General features: G+C 34.5%; 1 protein-coding gene across 1 annotated transcript; it reads right to left on the bottom strand.

Moving 5' to 3' along the window:
* Positions 1-2,420: 2,420 nt before the first annotated feature.
* Positions 2,421-4,077, bottom strand: LOC123192328 (protein ELC-like). The gene has a single exon (XM_044604839.1). It carries the CDS (start codon positions 3,926-3,928, stop codon positions 2,714-2,716), a length of 1,215 nt encoding a protein of 404 aa, XP_044460774.1. The 5' UTR covers positions 3,929-4,077; the 3' UTR covers positions 2,421-2,713.
* Positions 4,078-18,539: the final 14,462 nt, after the last annotated feature.

The following is an 18,539-nucleotide window of genomic DNA, read 5'->3' as shown; positions in this document are numbered from 1 at the left end:
TAAATTTGTACAAATAAGATTAATTGTGTATTAGTTCTTCAAACAATTGTTCAAAAGTTTTTATCAATAAAAGGTCTATGTTACATCTACCAGTGTTGAAGTAAACATCCTAAACCGATATAGTATATGTAAATTGTAGTAAATATATACACGGTGTATTATTATATAACTGAATATTATTTTATCATTAATTCAATCAAATCACATAATAACATACTGTTTATGTATTTATTTATATATTAAAAAATATATATATATAATTTTATAGATTGTAGTTTTTGGTGTTCAGAGGCAAACTTCGGTTTCCATACTTCAAGTGGCATGGGTGGCATACAATAATAGCGGCATTGCCATGTCTAAGAGTTTCAATATTCAATCATTTTCTCTTAATATGTTTTTGAATTCGGTTAGAATGCAGTAGAAGACAAATGTTCAGTTTCCTTGAAACGAAATTTTCTTTTGTTTTAGATTCTTACCTCAGGTTCAGGAATCGTAGTCCAAATCCAATGTCAACAAATAAATATACCTATAAACAAAGAATTTTCACACCAACAACGTCAATTATGACTTCATTTATGATAAACAAAGCCAATACCAAAGCTATTGTGGTTTCACATATTCAACTGTAAAAATACATTAGGACCAGGATGGAGTGAACCAGTTTTTCGGTCCTAACCTAAGATTCCCTTTAAAATTGGAAAAAGCTCGAAACTGGCATGGCGTATCACATAATAATATTACATTTCAACAATCACTTAATACTAGGTAAATTTCAGTTAATAAATTCTGATCATGCACTACGTAGATGAAGTTTATTTTCACATTCCTACATGCACTTAAAATTTATGTCAACCCTCCGTGTGGCTCCTAAATTTTGTCACAGCATTCAAACTCAGCAAGAAGTTCAAGAACAATATTTCATTAACTAAACACAACACTATGTTTTCAACATTATAAGTATCAAGTCATCAATCTCAAAATCTATTAATGAATTTCAGACTGTCAACATCAGATTTCTGTTATTGAAGAAAATGGAGAAGAAAATATAGCAGGCCTGAAAGCAACTGCACGTGCATGCACAACCCATGCCCCTTCTCCCTTCCCAGCTCCCATGTGCAATAGCCTAAAATTAATGGTGCCTGAAATGGGTTTTAGTCCGACATTTTTCAAGTTTTCAAGGTTGCTTCGGATCTAAAGATCTTAGTTTAGCTGTAAAGTGGACCAACTGTCCACAACAATAGAAAAGCTACTCAATGTGCCTGTAGATAGTTTTTCAACAAAGACATTATAAAATGTGGCTAACCCTTGCTTAAAAACAGCCCTAGGAAATCAACCATCTACAACCTCTTCCCAGTTAAGCTCAATGAAATTTAGTTCTCTTCAAGGACCACACAACCTATACTGATTTTTACAGCTTTTTATATAGTTTTTACCACCCTAATCCCCCCAGCTATCTTATTATCAGGTGTAATCCTGTATTCTTAGTGCATACATGGTCATGCTTGTACTTCTCGTTTCTTCATATTAACACATATCTTTTCTGTTTACTAAAAAACATAGATAATAAAAAGAAAAGAGGTATTGGCTCAAGTTAACAACTATTAATAACCCACTATAAACTCCCAATAGAATGCTAAGAGAAGCAATGACCTGAAAAAGCACATTGCATGAATGGAAATAAAGGAATGGAAGAGGCAGCTGAACACATTGTCTAGGAAAAGATCTACAGAGCTAAACCAAACATTTTAAACACAATCTGAGTGGGCTGTCTACCTAATGTTTGTTGATAATCAAGATAGTTAACATTGCAGTTTGGGTTAAAGGGCATTCAATATTTTATAGGGGCAAAAACATTTGAGTATTAACATATCGGTATGAGAATCCCAAGGCAATTCAAAGCTGAATTGCCACAAAAGTACACGCCTATGATATAAAAAGCAGTGATGGTAGTTCACAGCACTTGGAAAATTCTCTAATAAATAATTTCCATATTTCTTCCGCTGAATATTCCATTGAAAGATTGCAAGGAGAAAAAAAAATTTGAAACTATACAAAACAGACGTTAAAACCATACTATTTTGAGCCAAATTGACTAAGGCCTTCAGTATCAACAACACTGAAACAAGAGAACAAGATTATTACAACCAACAATGCCCATGACCGTTACAACAAGGAAAAACAGTACGTTGTTAAACAATAACTCAACATTAGATTTGTTATTTTAAAAGAAAATTGTTATAGTAACGGTGACAAACTTTCATAAAAGAGGTTAATGATTACTACCTGTATGAATATGTTGAAAACACAACATCAGAAGTTATCTACTTAATTTAAAGCTTACTTATTATTATTAATACAGTTCTACTAGAAAGAAATAAGAATCAACGTAAGTGCTGCAACTCAGTTTTGTAAAAGCTCAATGAAAAAAAGAATTCCAGAACATCGATTGACCAATATTCACGTATCACTGAGATAAATGTATATTATTTTCTCCTATCAATACAAATGCACAGTGAACAATCTAAAATCCAAAGTTAAAAAAAAAAAAAAAAAGATATAGGTATATAATAAAAGACCAAAAATGATAACAGTATAACATTTTTTGGATGAATGACATAAATAACTTTCACAAGAAGCTAACTTTAAACTAATTTTTATATTAATACTTCATTCTTTAAACAGTCCAATAACCACAAACTTATTCAGTTTCGTTTCATGTACCATAATGTGAAGACCGAGCAGCCATACTAGCAACCTGAGCCTGCATTTGCACAGCCCGAACTTTTGCAGCTGTGGCGCGATGGAAATACTGCTCCCTAGACAATAACCTTACATTCCTCAAGTAGATATCAAACGGAACAGAACCATCCTGCAACGCCTTGTCCAATGAATAAACCACATCTTCAATCGCCAAATCAGCAGCTGTACATTCTAACATTTGTTTCGACAACACATCCACACATTCAAACGCATTATCCACATCTAAATCCTTAAAATCTTTCGTTTTGCTTTGATTTTCTCTAACCCAAGCTTCTAAAACATCTGTATTCATCAACACCATTTGCAATTGCTGCTCCAATCCTTCTTTTTCGTCTTGCAATTCTTTTAAACCCTTATCAATTTCTTCTTCTCTACGTCTCAAAAAAGCTTGTGTGCTAAACAAACCTTCCATTTCCGCCTCACGTGCCTTCCTCATGCCCACAATATCCCCGTGGGCCATGTCCACTAACTTGTTGACCGCGCCTCGTTTGTAAACCTCCGCGGGATCCTCCGTCTGTGGCGGCGGATGCTGAACCCGACTCCCGTACGGAGACGGCGGAAACGGCCGCGCCGGAGCTGGGGCCGGATGAGGACGCGCAACAGCCGACGATCCGTAATTCGATGGAATCGGATTAGAATCAGAACTAGGATTAGGGTTTGAAACAGCAGGACGACGTTGGGAATAAAGCGGAGGTTCACGTGAGAAATACGCGCTCAACTCGCGTACGAGATCAACAAGATTGGAGCTTGGGTAAATCCAATTCTGCAAATACGGAACCGAAACGAGACCTGAAGGGGTAACATTAGGGTGAGGGCGTTTGATAACCATGTCGCGCGTGGGGTTCACGTAAACGCAGGGCGGGTGGCGAGGGTAAGACTCCATGAGCCAGATTATGACGGGTATGTTGTAGGTGACGCCTTGGAAAGCCATGGGGATGGTGCCCTCGGCTTGGAGAAGATTAACGGATCGGCCATCGTTGTGAGTAAACGTCGCCGTTTTGGGGTTTAGAGAGGGATAGGCTGAGATTAGAGTAAGGAGGTGTTGACGAATGAGCCATTTGGTGTCTTCGGCGTAGGGGAGAGCGGAGGGGCCACGTTGAGAGAGGACGGAAGACAGGAATTGCAGCACCTGCTGAGGGTTTGGTGGTGAAATCGCCGGCGTCACCATTACTGAGAAATTGAAATTGGAACAGGAATTGTTTGCAGGAAGAATGGAGAAGGAAGGGGAAGAAGAAACTTTTGGTTGGAGTTTGCTTAGCACTAGCGGTAATCGTTGAAGCGTGTCTACTTTTTTATTTTGTTTATCAATCGAACAGAAATTTAAGGTGTATTTATTTTCGTCCATATACTACCATCTATACTATAGCGTAGCTCGAGTTTGAGTTTGAGTTTGAGTTAAAAGATAAAGGGAAATTTTAAAAATTAGCCAAAATGCCAGGGGTCTAAGCGAAATTATCCAAAAAATTCAGGTTTAAGCAAAAATGCCCATGTTTTGTGAAATGACGAAAATGCCCCCATATATAAACACAGCAAATTTTCACTGTGCAATTCAAAGAAAATTAGAATTTTAAACGCATCCCACGACGATCCCACGGCGAACGTCATTTTCGCCGATTTTCTTGCTTTCTGGCAACCGAAAATAGAAAATAATGTTATCACATCTCCCGTAATCTTGTTTGGATCAAGTTATTGCTCATATTATTGAGATTTCATTGAGATTTTTCGGTTTAAAATTTTAGGGTTTACGTTTGAACAATGCTTAAAATGTTTTGATTCTTGATTGTTTTTGTTGAATTAATTGAGGGGTTTTGTATTATACAATGTGTAGATTCGATTTATGTGAAAATCGGTGACTGAAACAACCAAAATTTGGCCGAAAATGACTGCCGAGAAGATCGGCAGTCCGTCGGGAACAGTGTTTCCCACGTCAAAATAATAAATCCCACGTTCAGCCTAATTTAGGGGGGGTAAAATAGCTTTTTAAAACAATTGGGGGGTCGTTGAGTTCTATAGCCCACGGGGGGTTTTTTTGATATTTGTCACGTCAACGTGAGTTTGGCGAAATTACGAAAATGTCCATATATATAAAACAGCCAAATTTCCGATTTCCCACGTTAATATTAGCGAATTTACTATTTATTTCTCTCAAATTTCAAAACATTTTCACGTCACCACGTTCATCCCACGGGCAATCTGATTTCCGTCGATTTTCTTGATTTTCGGCACCCGAAAATGGCAAAGAAGGTTAGTATATCTCCCCTAATCTTGTTTGGATCAAGTTATTGCTCATATTATTGAGATTTGATTGAGATTTTTCGGTTTGAAATTTTAAGGTTTATGGTTTGAACAATGCTTAAAATGTTTTGATTCTTGGTTGTTTTTGTTGAATTGATTGAGGGGTTTTGTGTTAGACAACGTATAGATTTGATTTATGTGAAAATCGGAGGCTGAAAATGACTGCCGAAGAGATCGGCAGTCCGACGTGGGAACAGTGTTTCCCACGTCAAATTGCGCATCCCACGTTCAGCCAAGATTGGCTGTTTTTAGGGGGGTAAAGTAGCTTTTTTAAAATATTTGGAAGCCGGGGAAATTCCTTAGAACACAGTGGACCTTTTAGAGTTTGAGTTTTCATTAGGGGGTAAATTGAGATTTTTCTTATCTAGGGTTTTTGATCGTGTAGTTTTCGAATTTTATATCCGTTTTTTCTGTTCTACGGTTTTTCAACTTTTAGAATTCGAATTTCAATTCCGTTTTTTCGAATTTTATCGTTTTACGAGATATGGACTCGTTTTTTTCAGATTTTCGAAAGATTTTCGATTGTTTCCATTCTAGGGTTTTTCAACTTTTAGAATTCGAATTTCAATTCCGTTTTTTCGAATTTCATCGTTTTACGAGATATGGACTCGTATTTTTTATATTTCCGAAGGATTTTTCGATTGTTCCCATTCTAGGGTTTTTCAACTTTTAGAATTTGAATTTCAATTTCGTTTTTTCGGATTTCACCGTTTTACGAGATACGGACTCGTATTTTTCTGATTTTCGAAGAATTTTTCGATTGTTCCCATTCTAGAGTTTTTCAACTTTAAGAATTCAAATTTCAATTTCGTTTTTTCGAATTTAACCGTTTTACGAGATATGGACTCGTATTTTTCATATTTCCAAAGGATTTTTCAATTGTTCCCATTCTAGAGTTTTTCAACTTTAAGAATTCAAATTTCAATTTCGTTTTTTCGAATTTAACCATTTTACGAGATATGGACTCGTATTTTTTAGATTTCCAAAGGATTTCTCGATTGTTTCCATTCTAGGGTTTTTTAACTTTTAGAATTCGAATTTTAATTCCGTTTTTTTGAATTTTATCGTTTTACGAGATATGGACTCGTATTTTTCAAATTTCTGAAGGATTTTTCGATTGTTCCCATTCTAGGGTTTTTCAACTTTTAGAATTCGAATTTCAATTCCGTTTTTCTGGATTTCACCGTTTTACAAGATACGGACTCGTATTTTTCAGATTTCTGAAGGATTTTTCGATTGTTCCCATTCTAGAGTTTTTCAACTTTAAGAATTCGAATTTCAATTTCGTTTTTTCGAATTTAACCGTTTTACGAGATACGGACTTGTATTTTTCAGATTTTCGAAGGATTTTTCGATTTATTCCATTTTAGGGTTTTTCAACTTTTAGAATTCGAATTTCAATTCCGTTTTTTTGGATTTCATTGTTTTACGAGATATGTACTCTTATCTTTCAGATTTTCGAAGGATTTTTCGATTGTTGTCATTCTAGGTTATTTCAACTTTTAAAATTGAAATTTCAGTTCAATTTTTTCGAATTTAACCGTTTTATGAGATATGGACTTGTATTTTTCAGATTTTCGAAGGATTTTTCGATTGTTTCTATTCTAGGGTTTTTCAACTTTTAGAATTCGAATTTCAATTCCGTTTTTTTTGGATTTCACTGTTTTACGAGATATGTACTCTTATCTTTCAGATTTTCGAAGGATTTTTCGATTGTTGTCATTCTAGGTTATTTCAACTTTTAAAATTAGAATTTCAGTTCCATTTTTTCAAATTTAACCGTTTTATGAGATATGGACTCGTATTTTCCAGATTTCTGAAAGATTTTTCGATTTTTCCCATTCTAGAGTTTTTCAACTTTAAGAATTCGAATTTCAATTTCGTTTTTTCGAATTTAACCGTTTTACGAGATATGGACTTGTATTTTTCAGATTTTTGAAGGATTTTTCGATTGTTTCTATTCTAGGGTTTTTCAACTTTTAGAATTCGAATTTCAATTCTGTTTTTTCGGATTTCACCTTTTTACGAGATATGGACTCTTATCTTTCAGATTTTCGAAGGATTTTTCGATTGTTACCATTCTACGGTATTTCAACTTTTAAAATTAGAATTTTAGTTCCATTTTTTCGAATTTAACCGTTTTACTAGATATGGACTTGTATTTTCCAGATTTCTGAAGGATTTTCGATTGTTCCCATTCTAGAGTTTTTCAACTTTAAGAATTCGAATTTCAATTTCATTTTTTTGAATTTAACCGTTTACGAGATATGGACTCGTATTTTCCAGATTTCTGAAGGATTTTTTGATTGTTCCCATTCTAGAGTTTTTCAACTTTAAGAATTCGAATTTCAATTCTATTTTTTTGAATTTAGTCATTTTACGGGATATGGACTCGTATTTTTTAGATTTTCGAAGGATTTTTCGATTGTTTCTATTCTAGGGTTTTTCAACTTTTAGCATTCGAATTTCAATTCTGTTTTTTCAGATTTCATCGTTTTACGAGATATGGACTCTTATCTTCAGATTTTCGAAGGATTTTTCGATTGTTGCCATTCTAGGTTATTTCAACTTTTAAAATTAGAATTTCAATTCCATTTTTTCGAATTTAACCGTTTTACGAGATATGGACTCGTATTTTTCATCTTTTTATGTTTTTTTCACGTATACATTTGTTTACATATTTGTTTTTACTCATGTCTAACGAATTTTTTACATTGTCTCAGGATATTTCTCACAAAAGAAGACGGATTGACAACGAGCTGCGAATCCCCGACGAGACCAGACACTTCCGTGCAGAGGCGATATGTCGTGCACAGCGTGCCGCATTATCTCGGATTACTGCTATATTGACCCCAGATCAGCTACGACTATTTGAGAGGACATGTTTCAGGTATCTCCTTCGTTTACCCGAAACCAAATTCTCCGGGATGTTGGTTCATGCGTTTCTACTCCGACAACTACATCGACCCTCTGCTAGAGATGAGTTTTGGTTCAGGGTTAGTGGGGTTGATGTTAGATTTAGTCCGTTCGAGTTTGCACTAGTGACAGGTCTATCGTTTAGTCGACGGACTGATGTCTCTTCATATATGCCTCGCTCTTCCGGACATAGGATCAGAGATACTTACTTTCGAGGTTTTTCGACGGTGCAGTATCACGACTTAGAGCGTATTTTCTTGTCGAGGCCATGGGGGGATGACGATATTGACGCTATCAAGATGGCCTTGTTATATATTCTTCACATTGTTTTGTTGGGGAATGATCGACGAAAGAAGGTGTCCACGGATTACTTCCAGTTAGTTGATCATTTGGACGGGTTTAATTCCTACCCATGGGGCGTTGTTGTGTGGCAGATGACATACGATTCTATGTCACAGATGAGTGAGAGAGTCTATTCTGGACGGATACCGGAAATCCGTAAATACGACCTTTATGGATTTCTGTTCGCATTTCAAGTAAGTTTTATATTATCATTTATATATATTAATTGACAAAACTATAAATTGATTTATTTACATCGTAAATGATTATATTACAGTTTTGGATATACGAGACTCTAGAGACGTTACACGATTGGATTGATCTTGTCGATCTCTATTCGTCCCCTCGGATGTTGAGGTGGCGTACGTGAGATGTCCCTAGTTGGACTCATATAGGGCGTATTTTCAGTGGTGATCCGGTATGTACTAGTTAATTAATAAGTCGATTAATTCATTATATGTTACAATTATTTTCACTTATATATCTTCATCATTAGGAGGATGTTACATTCCCTCTTGAGCCATCATCGATCGAGGAGGGTTTACCGTGGTACGTTGAGATTCGTGAGTACACCGGTTTATCCGATGCTGATTCTTCCTTATCTTTTTCGATTCCGATCGCTACTACAGACGGGGTTTCTCCATCCTCAAGCCCTTCAGATGTACCCATCAAGACTTCTGAGACACATGAGGAGCCTATTCAGCATCCTGTTATGGATCAGTCGATATATTCCCCTGTTGTTCAGAGCCCACGGACAGACCATCTTGCAGTGGAAGACCACCGTAGGGTGGAGGACCATCCTGGACTGGAGGATGATTCTACCCATCATGCCACCGAGTAGTGTCCCCCATTCGTACCACCCAGTTTTTCGACATTAGATGCTACATTAGCGCACTGGGGTGCTACGATTTTACGTGAGATATCGAGTTTTCATGACGATATCTCTTTCCAGATGACCCGATTATGTGACGATGTCTCTTCCCAGATGACTCGATTAGAGGATCGTATGACTCGTTTGGAGGACATCATCATGCGTACATATCCAGCCTCCGTTGCTCAGGTTGTAAAACCACTTTTAATTTATTACTTATATAAAATGTCTACAGTGTTATTATTCTGACAACTATTATTACATTCGCACAGGAGAGGGGCGAGGATATCCCACCAACATCCCTCGTTGATACCGCAATACCATCCCGTCACCTGCACGAGGTCCGTATGATATTTCAAATTTATATTTATTGTTAAATGTCATTATTATATTATAGTATTGTTATATCTGAAATGTCACTAATTAAGTTATTATTACTAATATCTTAGAGTAGTGCGCCGGAGGACGCACCGGCTAGTCCTTCTGTTACATTGATCGAGGGTTCTCCCCGAACACCTTCCCCGGAAGTTCAGGTTAACTTTATTTTAAAATTGTCATTGATTGATCTGTCTTTTCAATTATATTATTTATTTAATGATGTTTCGACTGATTTTCAGGACGAGCGATTATGGTTACTTGCTGATATCCCGAGCTCGACCAAAAAAATTATGGATATTGGTTCACAGGAGGAGGACTTCCAGGAGGACGATTTTGAGCCCATCCCTATTGAGGTATATCAATCATACTTAGTATATAAATAGTTGTATATAATGGTCATTGAGATGTTCAAAATTTGTATTTTCTAGTCCGCCAAGGGAGCACGCGTGGTGGACTTGACCGTGATTCAAGATTCTCCAGCTAAACCTCATCCCGTATACTTGGAGAAGGTAAGATAAATCGATTAATGCTAATTGTTACGTAGGATGAATTTTGGATTTAATTATTTTTTTTGGGAACATGTAGATGATTCGTACAGCACGTGGTCGGATCGTCCGGAAGGATCCGCTGGTTCGCACCCCGTATACGAATCCACTCAAAGGGAGGGCGAAACGGTAACCTACGACCATTCCATCCTCTGCCTCTGAGCGTGAGGAATCTTTCCTCACGTGGTACACCAGCGCTGCGGCTTCCGACTCATATGATGTCTACTTCATCGGGTCAAAGTCGAAGGCCAGCTTCTGGAGGCTTGTTGTAGAGTTGCGCGAGTGGTTGACTGACGATGTGAGTTGTCTATATTATATAATTTCATAAAAAGCTAGATATATTTATTACTAACTAACACGTGAACTTGTTTAAACCATTTTAGCATGTGGACTCCTTTTTGGCTTTATTACGTCGGCAGCAGAACGATCACCAGTCGACTATCTCACAGCGTTGGACGACTGCCCACACATTCTTTGGAGGTCATATTGAGATGGCCTGGAAGAGTTGGCAGACCACACCGATTGGAGAGTTTGAGTTTTCGGGGCTCTTCACGAGGATGGTTGATGCATCGTACACCCCGGGATTATTGTACAAACCATGGGGGATAGTCGATCAGGTAGAGTTTATATATATTTCTATTATATTCAATTGGTTAACGACAACGAATTGTAACTAAAATGTCTCATTGTTTATAGGTTTTCATCCCTATAAACTTCGAGAATGCACATTGGGTCGCCGGAGTTATAGATTTTCGTGAGTGGTCGATTACGGTGTATGATTCAGATGTTTCATATTCGGAGAATATAGGGACTCTGGAGCAGCGCATATGACCGTACATGACCTTTATTCCCGCGTTATTAGAGGCGACGACTTTTTGGACAGCTTCTAGGAGGACTCCACGACGTGATCCCCTTACTTTACATCGAGCGTCGAATGTCCCTCAGAAGGGGTTGGGCTCCGGTGACTGTGGCGTTTTTATGTTGTGATTTTTTGAGTGTTTGGTGTTGGCACAGAGCTACGTTTTTCCCCGAGAGTCGTCTACCTCTATGCGTCGACGATTAGCGACACAGTTGTATTTTCATTGTATAGAGTAACTCACGGATGTATATTTATCATTATTTCTATGTTTAGATGTATATATTTATTGTATTTTCATATGTATATGATATACTTTATTTGTGGTTATATATGAATATGTATCGTATTTGAGTTCATTCTTTAAATAATCTTGTCATGAAAAAACAATAAAATCCTTATCTAAAAGTTAAAATTCGAATTCTAAAAGTTGAAATACCCTAGAACGGAAACAATCGGAAAATCCTTTAGAAATCTGAAAAATATGAGTCGCTATCTCGTAAAACGGTGAAATCCGAAAAAACGGAACTGAAATTCAAATTCTAAAAGTTAAAAAACCCTAGAATGACAACAATCAAAAAATCCTTCGAAAATTTGAAAAATACGAGTCAATATCTCGTCAAACAGTGAAATTCGAAAAAACTGAACTTAAATTCGAATTATAAAAGTTGAAAAACCCTAGAATGGCAACAATCGAAAAATCTTTCAGAAATCTAAAAAATACGGGTCGATATCTCGTAAAATGATGAAATCCAAAAAAATGAAACTGAAATTCAAATTCTAAAAGTTGAAAAACCCTAGAATGGCAACAAACGAAAAATCCTTCCGAAATCTGAAAAATACGAGTCGATATCTCGTCAAACGGTGAAATTCGAAAAAACTGAATTAAAATTCGAATTCTAAAAGTTGAAAAACCCTAGAATGGCAACAATCAAAAAATCCTTCAGAAATCTGAAAAATATGGGTCGATATCTCGTAAAACGGTGAAATCCGAAAAAATGAAACTGAAATTCAAATTCTAAAAGTTGAAAAACCCTAGAATGGCAACAAACGGAAAATCCTTCGGAAATCTGAAAAATACGAGTCGATATCTCATCAAACAGTGAAATTCGAAAAAACTGAATTAAAATTCGAATTCTAAAAGTTGAAAAACCCTAGAATGGCAACAATCGAAAAATCCTTCAGAAATCTGAAAAATACGAGTCGATATCTCGTAAAACGGTGAAATCCAAAAAAACGGAACTGAAATTCAAATTCTAAAAGTTGAAAAACCCTATAATGGCAACAAATAGAAAATCCTTCTGAAATCTGAAAAATACGAGTCGATATCTCGTCAAACGGTGAAATTCGAAAAAACTAAACTAAAATTCGAATTCTAAAAGTTGAAAAATCCTAGAATGGCAACAATCGAAAAATCCTTCAGAAATCTGAAAAATACGAGTCGATATCTCGTAAAACGGTGAACTCCGAAAAAATGAAACTGAAATTAGAATTCTAAAAGTTGAAAAACCCTAGAGTGGCAACAAACGAAAAATCCTTCGAAAATCTGAAAAATACGAGTCGATATCTCGTAAAACGATGAAATCTTAAAAAATGGAACTGAAATTCGAATTGTAAAAGTTGAAAAACCCTAGAATGGCAACAAACGGAAAATCCTTCAGAAATCTGAAAAATACGAATCGATATATCGTAAAACGGTGAAATTCGAAAAAACGGAACTGAAATTCGAATTCTAAAAGTTGAAAAATGAAAATGCCTTTACAATGTAAAATATCTAAAAACCCCTCATATTTATCTAAAATTATTTTAACCCCCATAATGAATGAGGGGAGTTATATAAATGAAGGGAAGGGTAATTTTAACATTTTAGAAAAAGTTTGAAATAAATAAATAAATATCAAAATGCCTTTATAATATAAAATATCCAAAAACCTCTCATATTTATCTAAAATTATATTAAAACCTCATAGTAAGTGGGAGAGTTATATAAATATGAGGAGAAGGGTAGTTTTGTTATTAAAAAAGACATAGGCATTTTTTTTTTTGAAACAGTGATTTTGGGCATTTTGACTTGAAAATAGTGATTTTGGCTATTTTTGCTTAATGGGAGGGCATTTTGGCCATTTTTTAAAATTTCCCAAAGATAAAAATAATTTTTTTGAGTATAATTTAAAAATTAGTTTTAACTTTTTAATTTAAAAAAATTACAATTTATATATTTATTAATTAATCCCTAAATTATATATAATTCAATTCAATTTAGTTTAAAAAAATTTTCAATTAAACTAAAAAATGATTTGATAAAGTCAGCAAACTAAATCATTTCATACTTCAAACTAAACTAACTCAATTAAGGAATTATAGTTCAATCTATTTTAGTTTACGATTTTGGTCTATAAAAATAAAATACAATAACAAAAGGTATATTATCCATTGCGTTTTCAATATTTTATTAGTCATTTTTCAATAATATTTTTTATTATTATTTTAGTGTCGATAATATATCAAACACAATGCACAAAGAATTAGGAATATACATTGTTCTTTACATAATTAATGCATGTCAAGTATTTTAATTCATCACCATAATTAAAGCCGTTAAGGATTTATTGATGTTTTATTCAAACTAAATTGTGAGCTCATCGAACTAATCAATATCAATATCAATCTCAATCTTAAGCTTGATTCAAGATTTAAATGTGAGTTCAACTCAACTTTAGTTGAGCCAAGTCGCAAGTTGTTTATAAACTAATTAACTTGTTTATAGCCTTACTTCCAATAATAACCCTAAAATCCTTTAACCTTTACTGTCATTTTTTAATTTTAACTCATAAGCTCATAACCAAAATTTCTATAAAAAAAAACACAAATTCAATAATGAAGATCATTAAATCCAAATATGAAGATTAATATTTATTTATTTTTTTTCATGTTAAGTTGAAAGATTATTGTATTTATAAGAGAAATAGATAAGATTGTGGAATCTTCACGAGTCTTAGTCATTGTATAAAATTGTAGTGTATTTATAGGCTAAACTTTAAATTAAAACAGTCGAATGACTATTTCCCATGAACAATAGTCCATTTACTATAAACATGTGTTCATTTTATCTTTGTCTAATCGTACATTATCCATGAATAAGCATACACTTTGACTTAGTATGAATATTCACAACTTCTTCTTTCATGATTGTTCATGCCTATTCATCATTCATGATCATTTGTTCTCCATGACCAAAAGTACTTCCTTGCATCATAAACAATTCATCTTCTTCATGTTCACAATCTTGTGTGACCTAAGGATATCATCATCATTTCACTTATATGAATGGTCATATACTCTTTTGCACAAGTGTTTATTACATCTTAGTTGATGTGTCATGAGTGAATGCATGGGTTTTATGTATGGTCATCTATTGGGTGTTGTGTCTCCATCCTAATTAGTAAACAATGATGCACAATCATTCATGTTTACATAATAATTAATTGTAAATCAATGCACGACTTATTCTATCTTTGGGACAATCATATTGTAATACCCTCAGGTATGTTCCAGGGGTATTTATGTTTTTTGACTCTATTTAGAGATATTTCCCATTTTAAGTACATATATTTGTTTTGCATGTATATGTGTGTGTGTGTGTGTATATATATATATATATATATATATATATATATATATATACCTAAAGAAAAAGAAAAAAAAAAAGAAAAGAAAAGGAAAAAGACAAAGAGAAAAAGAGAAAGAGATAAGGCTTTTTATATAAAGAGAAAGAGAAGACTTTTCCATCATTTTACATCTTCTCCCGTAAAAACTCCATCAGCCAACCCTTACCTACTTGTTTTCTTCATTTTTAGAAGGAAAGTGGATGATTTGAAGAGTTTGAAAGAAGAGTAAAGAAAGAAAAGAAGAATAAGCACCTTGGAAGCTTTGGTAACCAAAGATCTCCTTCCTTCTCCTTTTATCTATGTTTATATGCATGTTATGTGAATATGTTGGAGTGTTTTGGTATTGATTTAAAGTTGTCTTGGTGATAAAGGAAGCAAAACAAAGAGGAGGAAGCCAACTTGCAAAGATTTGGCTTGAAACAAGGTAAGGGATATCATCCTTGATATGTGACATGTTTTAGGCTTTTGGTTCCTTAGATCTATGTTATAAATGTTGATTTTGATGTTGAGGAATATTGTTTTGCCATTTGGGATGTCTATGTATGTGATTTTGTTCATGGCAGAAAGTTGCATAATATTTACAGTTTTTGCCACTGAGTTCCTCTCATGTTTTGGCTGTCTTATTTGATGAATTATGAGTACTATTATATCTTGTTGGAAAGCTCTTTGAATCCTCTTTCCAATGATATATAGCTTGTATGAATTAGAGATCATTTGGACTGTTAAAGATTTGTATGAACCGAAAGGACTGGTTTACTAAATAAACAGAGGCAGTTTTGTCACTGAGTTTATCTGCTGTTTTGGCTGCCTTATTTGATGAATCATGAGTGCTATTATATCTTGTTGGAACTCTCTTTGAATCCTATTTCCAACGATATATAGCTTGTATGAATTGGGAATCATTTGGATTGTTAAATATTGCATGAACCACAAGGACTGCTTTATCAAATAAACAGAGGAGGCAGTTTTTGCCACTGACTTTATCTACTGTTTTGACTGCCTGATTGAATGAATTATGAGTACTATTATAGCTTGTTAGAAAGCTCTTTGAATTCTCTTTTCAACAATATATAACTTGTATGAATTAGGAACCGTTTGGAGTGTGAAATTGTATGAAAAAGAAGGCTACCTTGTTAAATGAACAGGGCTGTGAACAGTATTTCACAGTTTGGAAAAGAAAAAGAAAGAAAAGAAAGGAAAGGAAAAGAAAAGAAAGGAAAGGAAAAAAAAAAGAAAAAGAAAAGAAAGAAAAGTAAGAAAAGGTTGGGACTCAAGATTCAAAGGTCGTCCCAAGAGTAATGTCTGGTGAGTTATAAATAAATTTAGATGGAAGTAAAATTAGTAAGATATAAAACTCGCATGCATGTTATAAACTATGAGGGGGCACTTTACACTACACCGCCCGCAGTAGGGCACGTCCGCAGTAGGACACGTCTGCAGTAGGACATGTCCGTAGTAGGACATAGACCCTCAATAGGGGCCGCTCGCAGTAAAGCTTAATTCAAATTCAGAAATTGTGTAGTGAAAGAAAAAGAGCTTGAGCTTAGAAAAGTGTCAAATCCCTATAGTTAGCTTCCAGAAAGTATCAAATAGACACCAGATGGGACAAAGTATGACCCAAATAGTAAAGAGTGAATTAAATTACCCCCTCAATCTCTTATAGAGGTTAGGATGTGAGGTTGAGTCCCAAAAGTGAGTTAGAACAGGAAAGAAGATAGTTTACTTGATTCTTTCTCTTTCCCCTTACTGAGTGTTTTTATCACTCATTCCCTTTTCTTTCCTGATTGCAGGTACAGGTGATCGAGGTAGCTGCGAGGCAGGGTCAGGTCAGCGTAGGTAGATCCGGTTGGAGCAGGTTATCTCTAGTTTATATTACATGCATACAGTGGCATGTTCTTATCGACTTTTGACTTTTTGAGATTATGGTACAATTACATATGATTACTCCCTGTTTTCAGATACTTTCAGATGAGTCTTCATATGAGTATATACATCTTTTGTTTGCTTCCAGATTTTCAGTTTTCTTGGAATACTTCCTAAACATTTTTAATAATGCATTTATTTTAAAGTATTTTTAAAAAGAAAAAATAGACGCTCCAAATATTAATTCGTAACATTTCTCCTTCGATGGGTAGTACTTCTAGGGAGGGATGTTACACATATATTACACATTCCATCCATTCACAAACATGTTTATGCATCATTGTTATCTCAAACAATATTAAAAAAAAAAAGCCCAAATGTAACATCATAAATTTAGCATTCAGTAATATCAACAAATCATATTTCATCATCTAAATATCATGTTTTTGACAACCACAAATTAACATTCATCAATTTCAACCCTAACATAATTTGAATCCTAATATTAGTCAAACTAGAGCTTGGATAATTCTATAATTGAATAAACACGACTTTAAAAGAACTTATTGCCGTCGAGTTTGAAGTTGATATCTCCATCCTTCAATCGTAAAGAAATTATACTCATATGATTAGAGTTTTTAGTATAAATTGGGATAAAAGTAATATCAAATTTTAAAAGATCATTAAGGCATTCTAGAAAGATAAGCATTGTGTAGAACATGCCTTCTTTATATAGATTTCAAATAAGATAATTACTAAAATGCTTGATGAATGATCATTCAACCATTTAAATTATTTGACATGGCATCATATTCATATCATCCATTTGGCAATATACGAACAAGCCTAAACCCTTTATTCATAAGTGTTCAACAAGCTTAAACTTAAATTATGCAACACTTAGTCAATTCTCAATTTCAAAAGTGTCCAAAATTAATAAAATGACTAAAATGACCATGCCATGCACTTATAGATGTTATGAGTTGTGTTAGGACAACCTATTGCTTTGCATGAAAATTAGTAGGTCAGGACATCCTTCTTGGGATGTTAATTAAAATAGGCACCTGCATCCCCGTCTAAACCTTTTTCGGCAACAATTACTCCGTTTTACCTTTTTAAGCAAACCAACTGTTTCATTCCAAAAATACCCTTCTTCTGATTTTTCAAACGCCCTTACGTTTCGTCGATTAATTCATTACTTTTCAATAAAATCATTAATATTAAATTATCTGAAATAAATAAAATTTATAAATTAAAAAAGAGATCAATATTTATAAATTATTTTATTCTTATATATAAAAAATAATGGATACATAAAAAATAATACGTTTTTCTTTAAATTACCTGTAATGAAAAATAGATTAAATTTTATTTTTATAAAATAATTGATTTTTATATATAAAAGATAATAGATATATTTAAAATGATACCTTGTGCGTTTTATTTTCAAACAGATTGCGCTGAAGAGATGCAGGAATTTTGAAAGGGGTGCTTTGAAACCTTGGGAAAAAATGAGAAAGGGTGCGGAAATGGTCGTTAATTTGGAAAGGGGTGCAGAAACTTAGCGGAAATTTGAGAAAGGCTGCGAAAATGGTGGATAATTTGGAAAGGGGTGCGGCAAACCGTGAAAGGGTGCGTGGAAGGTGTGAAAATTGCGGAAAAGGTGCAGCGGCAAGTGCTGAAAGGGTGCGGAAATGGCTGAAAGGGTACGGCAATTTCTGAAAGGGTGCGGCAGTTTCTAAAAGGGTGTGAGAATTATCGAAAGGGTATGTTAATTTCTGAAAGGGTGCGGTAGTTTCTGAAATGGTACGACAATTGACAAAAAAAGTATGGCAATTTCTGAAAGGGTGCGAGAATTGTCAAAAGGGTGCGAGAATTATTGAAAGGGTGCGGCAGTTTATAAAAGGGTGCGAGAATTACCGAAATGGTGTAGAAATTACTGAAAGGGTATGTTAATTTCTGAAAAGTTTCTGAAATGGTGCGACAATTGACAAAAAAGTATGGTAATTTCTTAAAGGGTGCGGCAGTTTCTGAAAGGGTGCGGG

Source organism: Mangifera indica, chromosome 12 (assembly GCF_011075055.1).
Source record: "Mangifera indica cultivar Alphonso chromosome 12, CATAS_Mindica_2.1, whole genome shotgun sequence".
In the NCBI taxonomy this organism is placed as follows: Eukaryota; Viridiplantae; Streptophyta; class Magnoliopsida; order Sapindales; family Anacardiaceae; genus Mangifera; species Mangifera indica.
The sequence above is the reverse complement of the archived record's forward strand: the minus strand, read 5'-3'. Positions and strand labels throughout refer to the sequence as shown.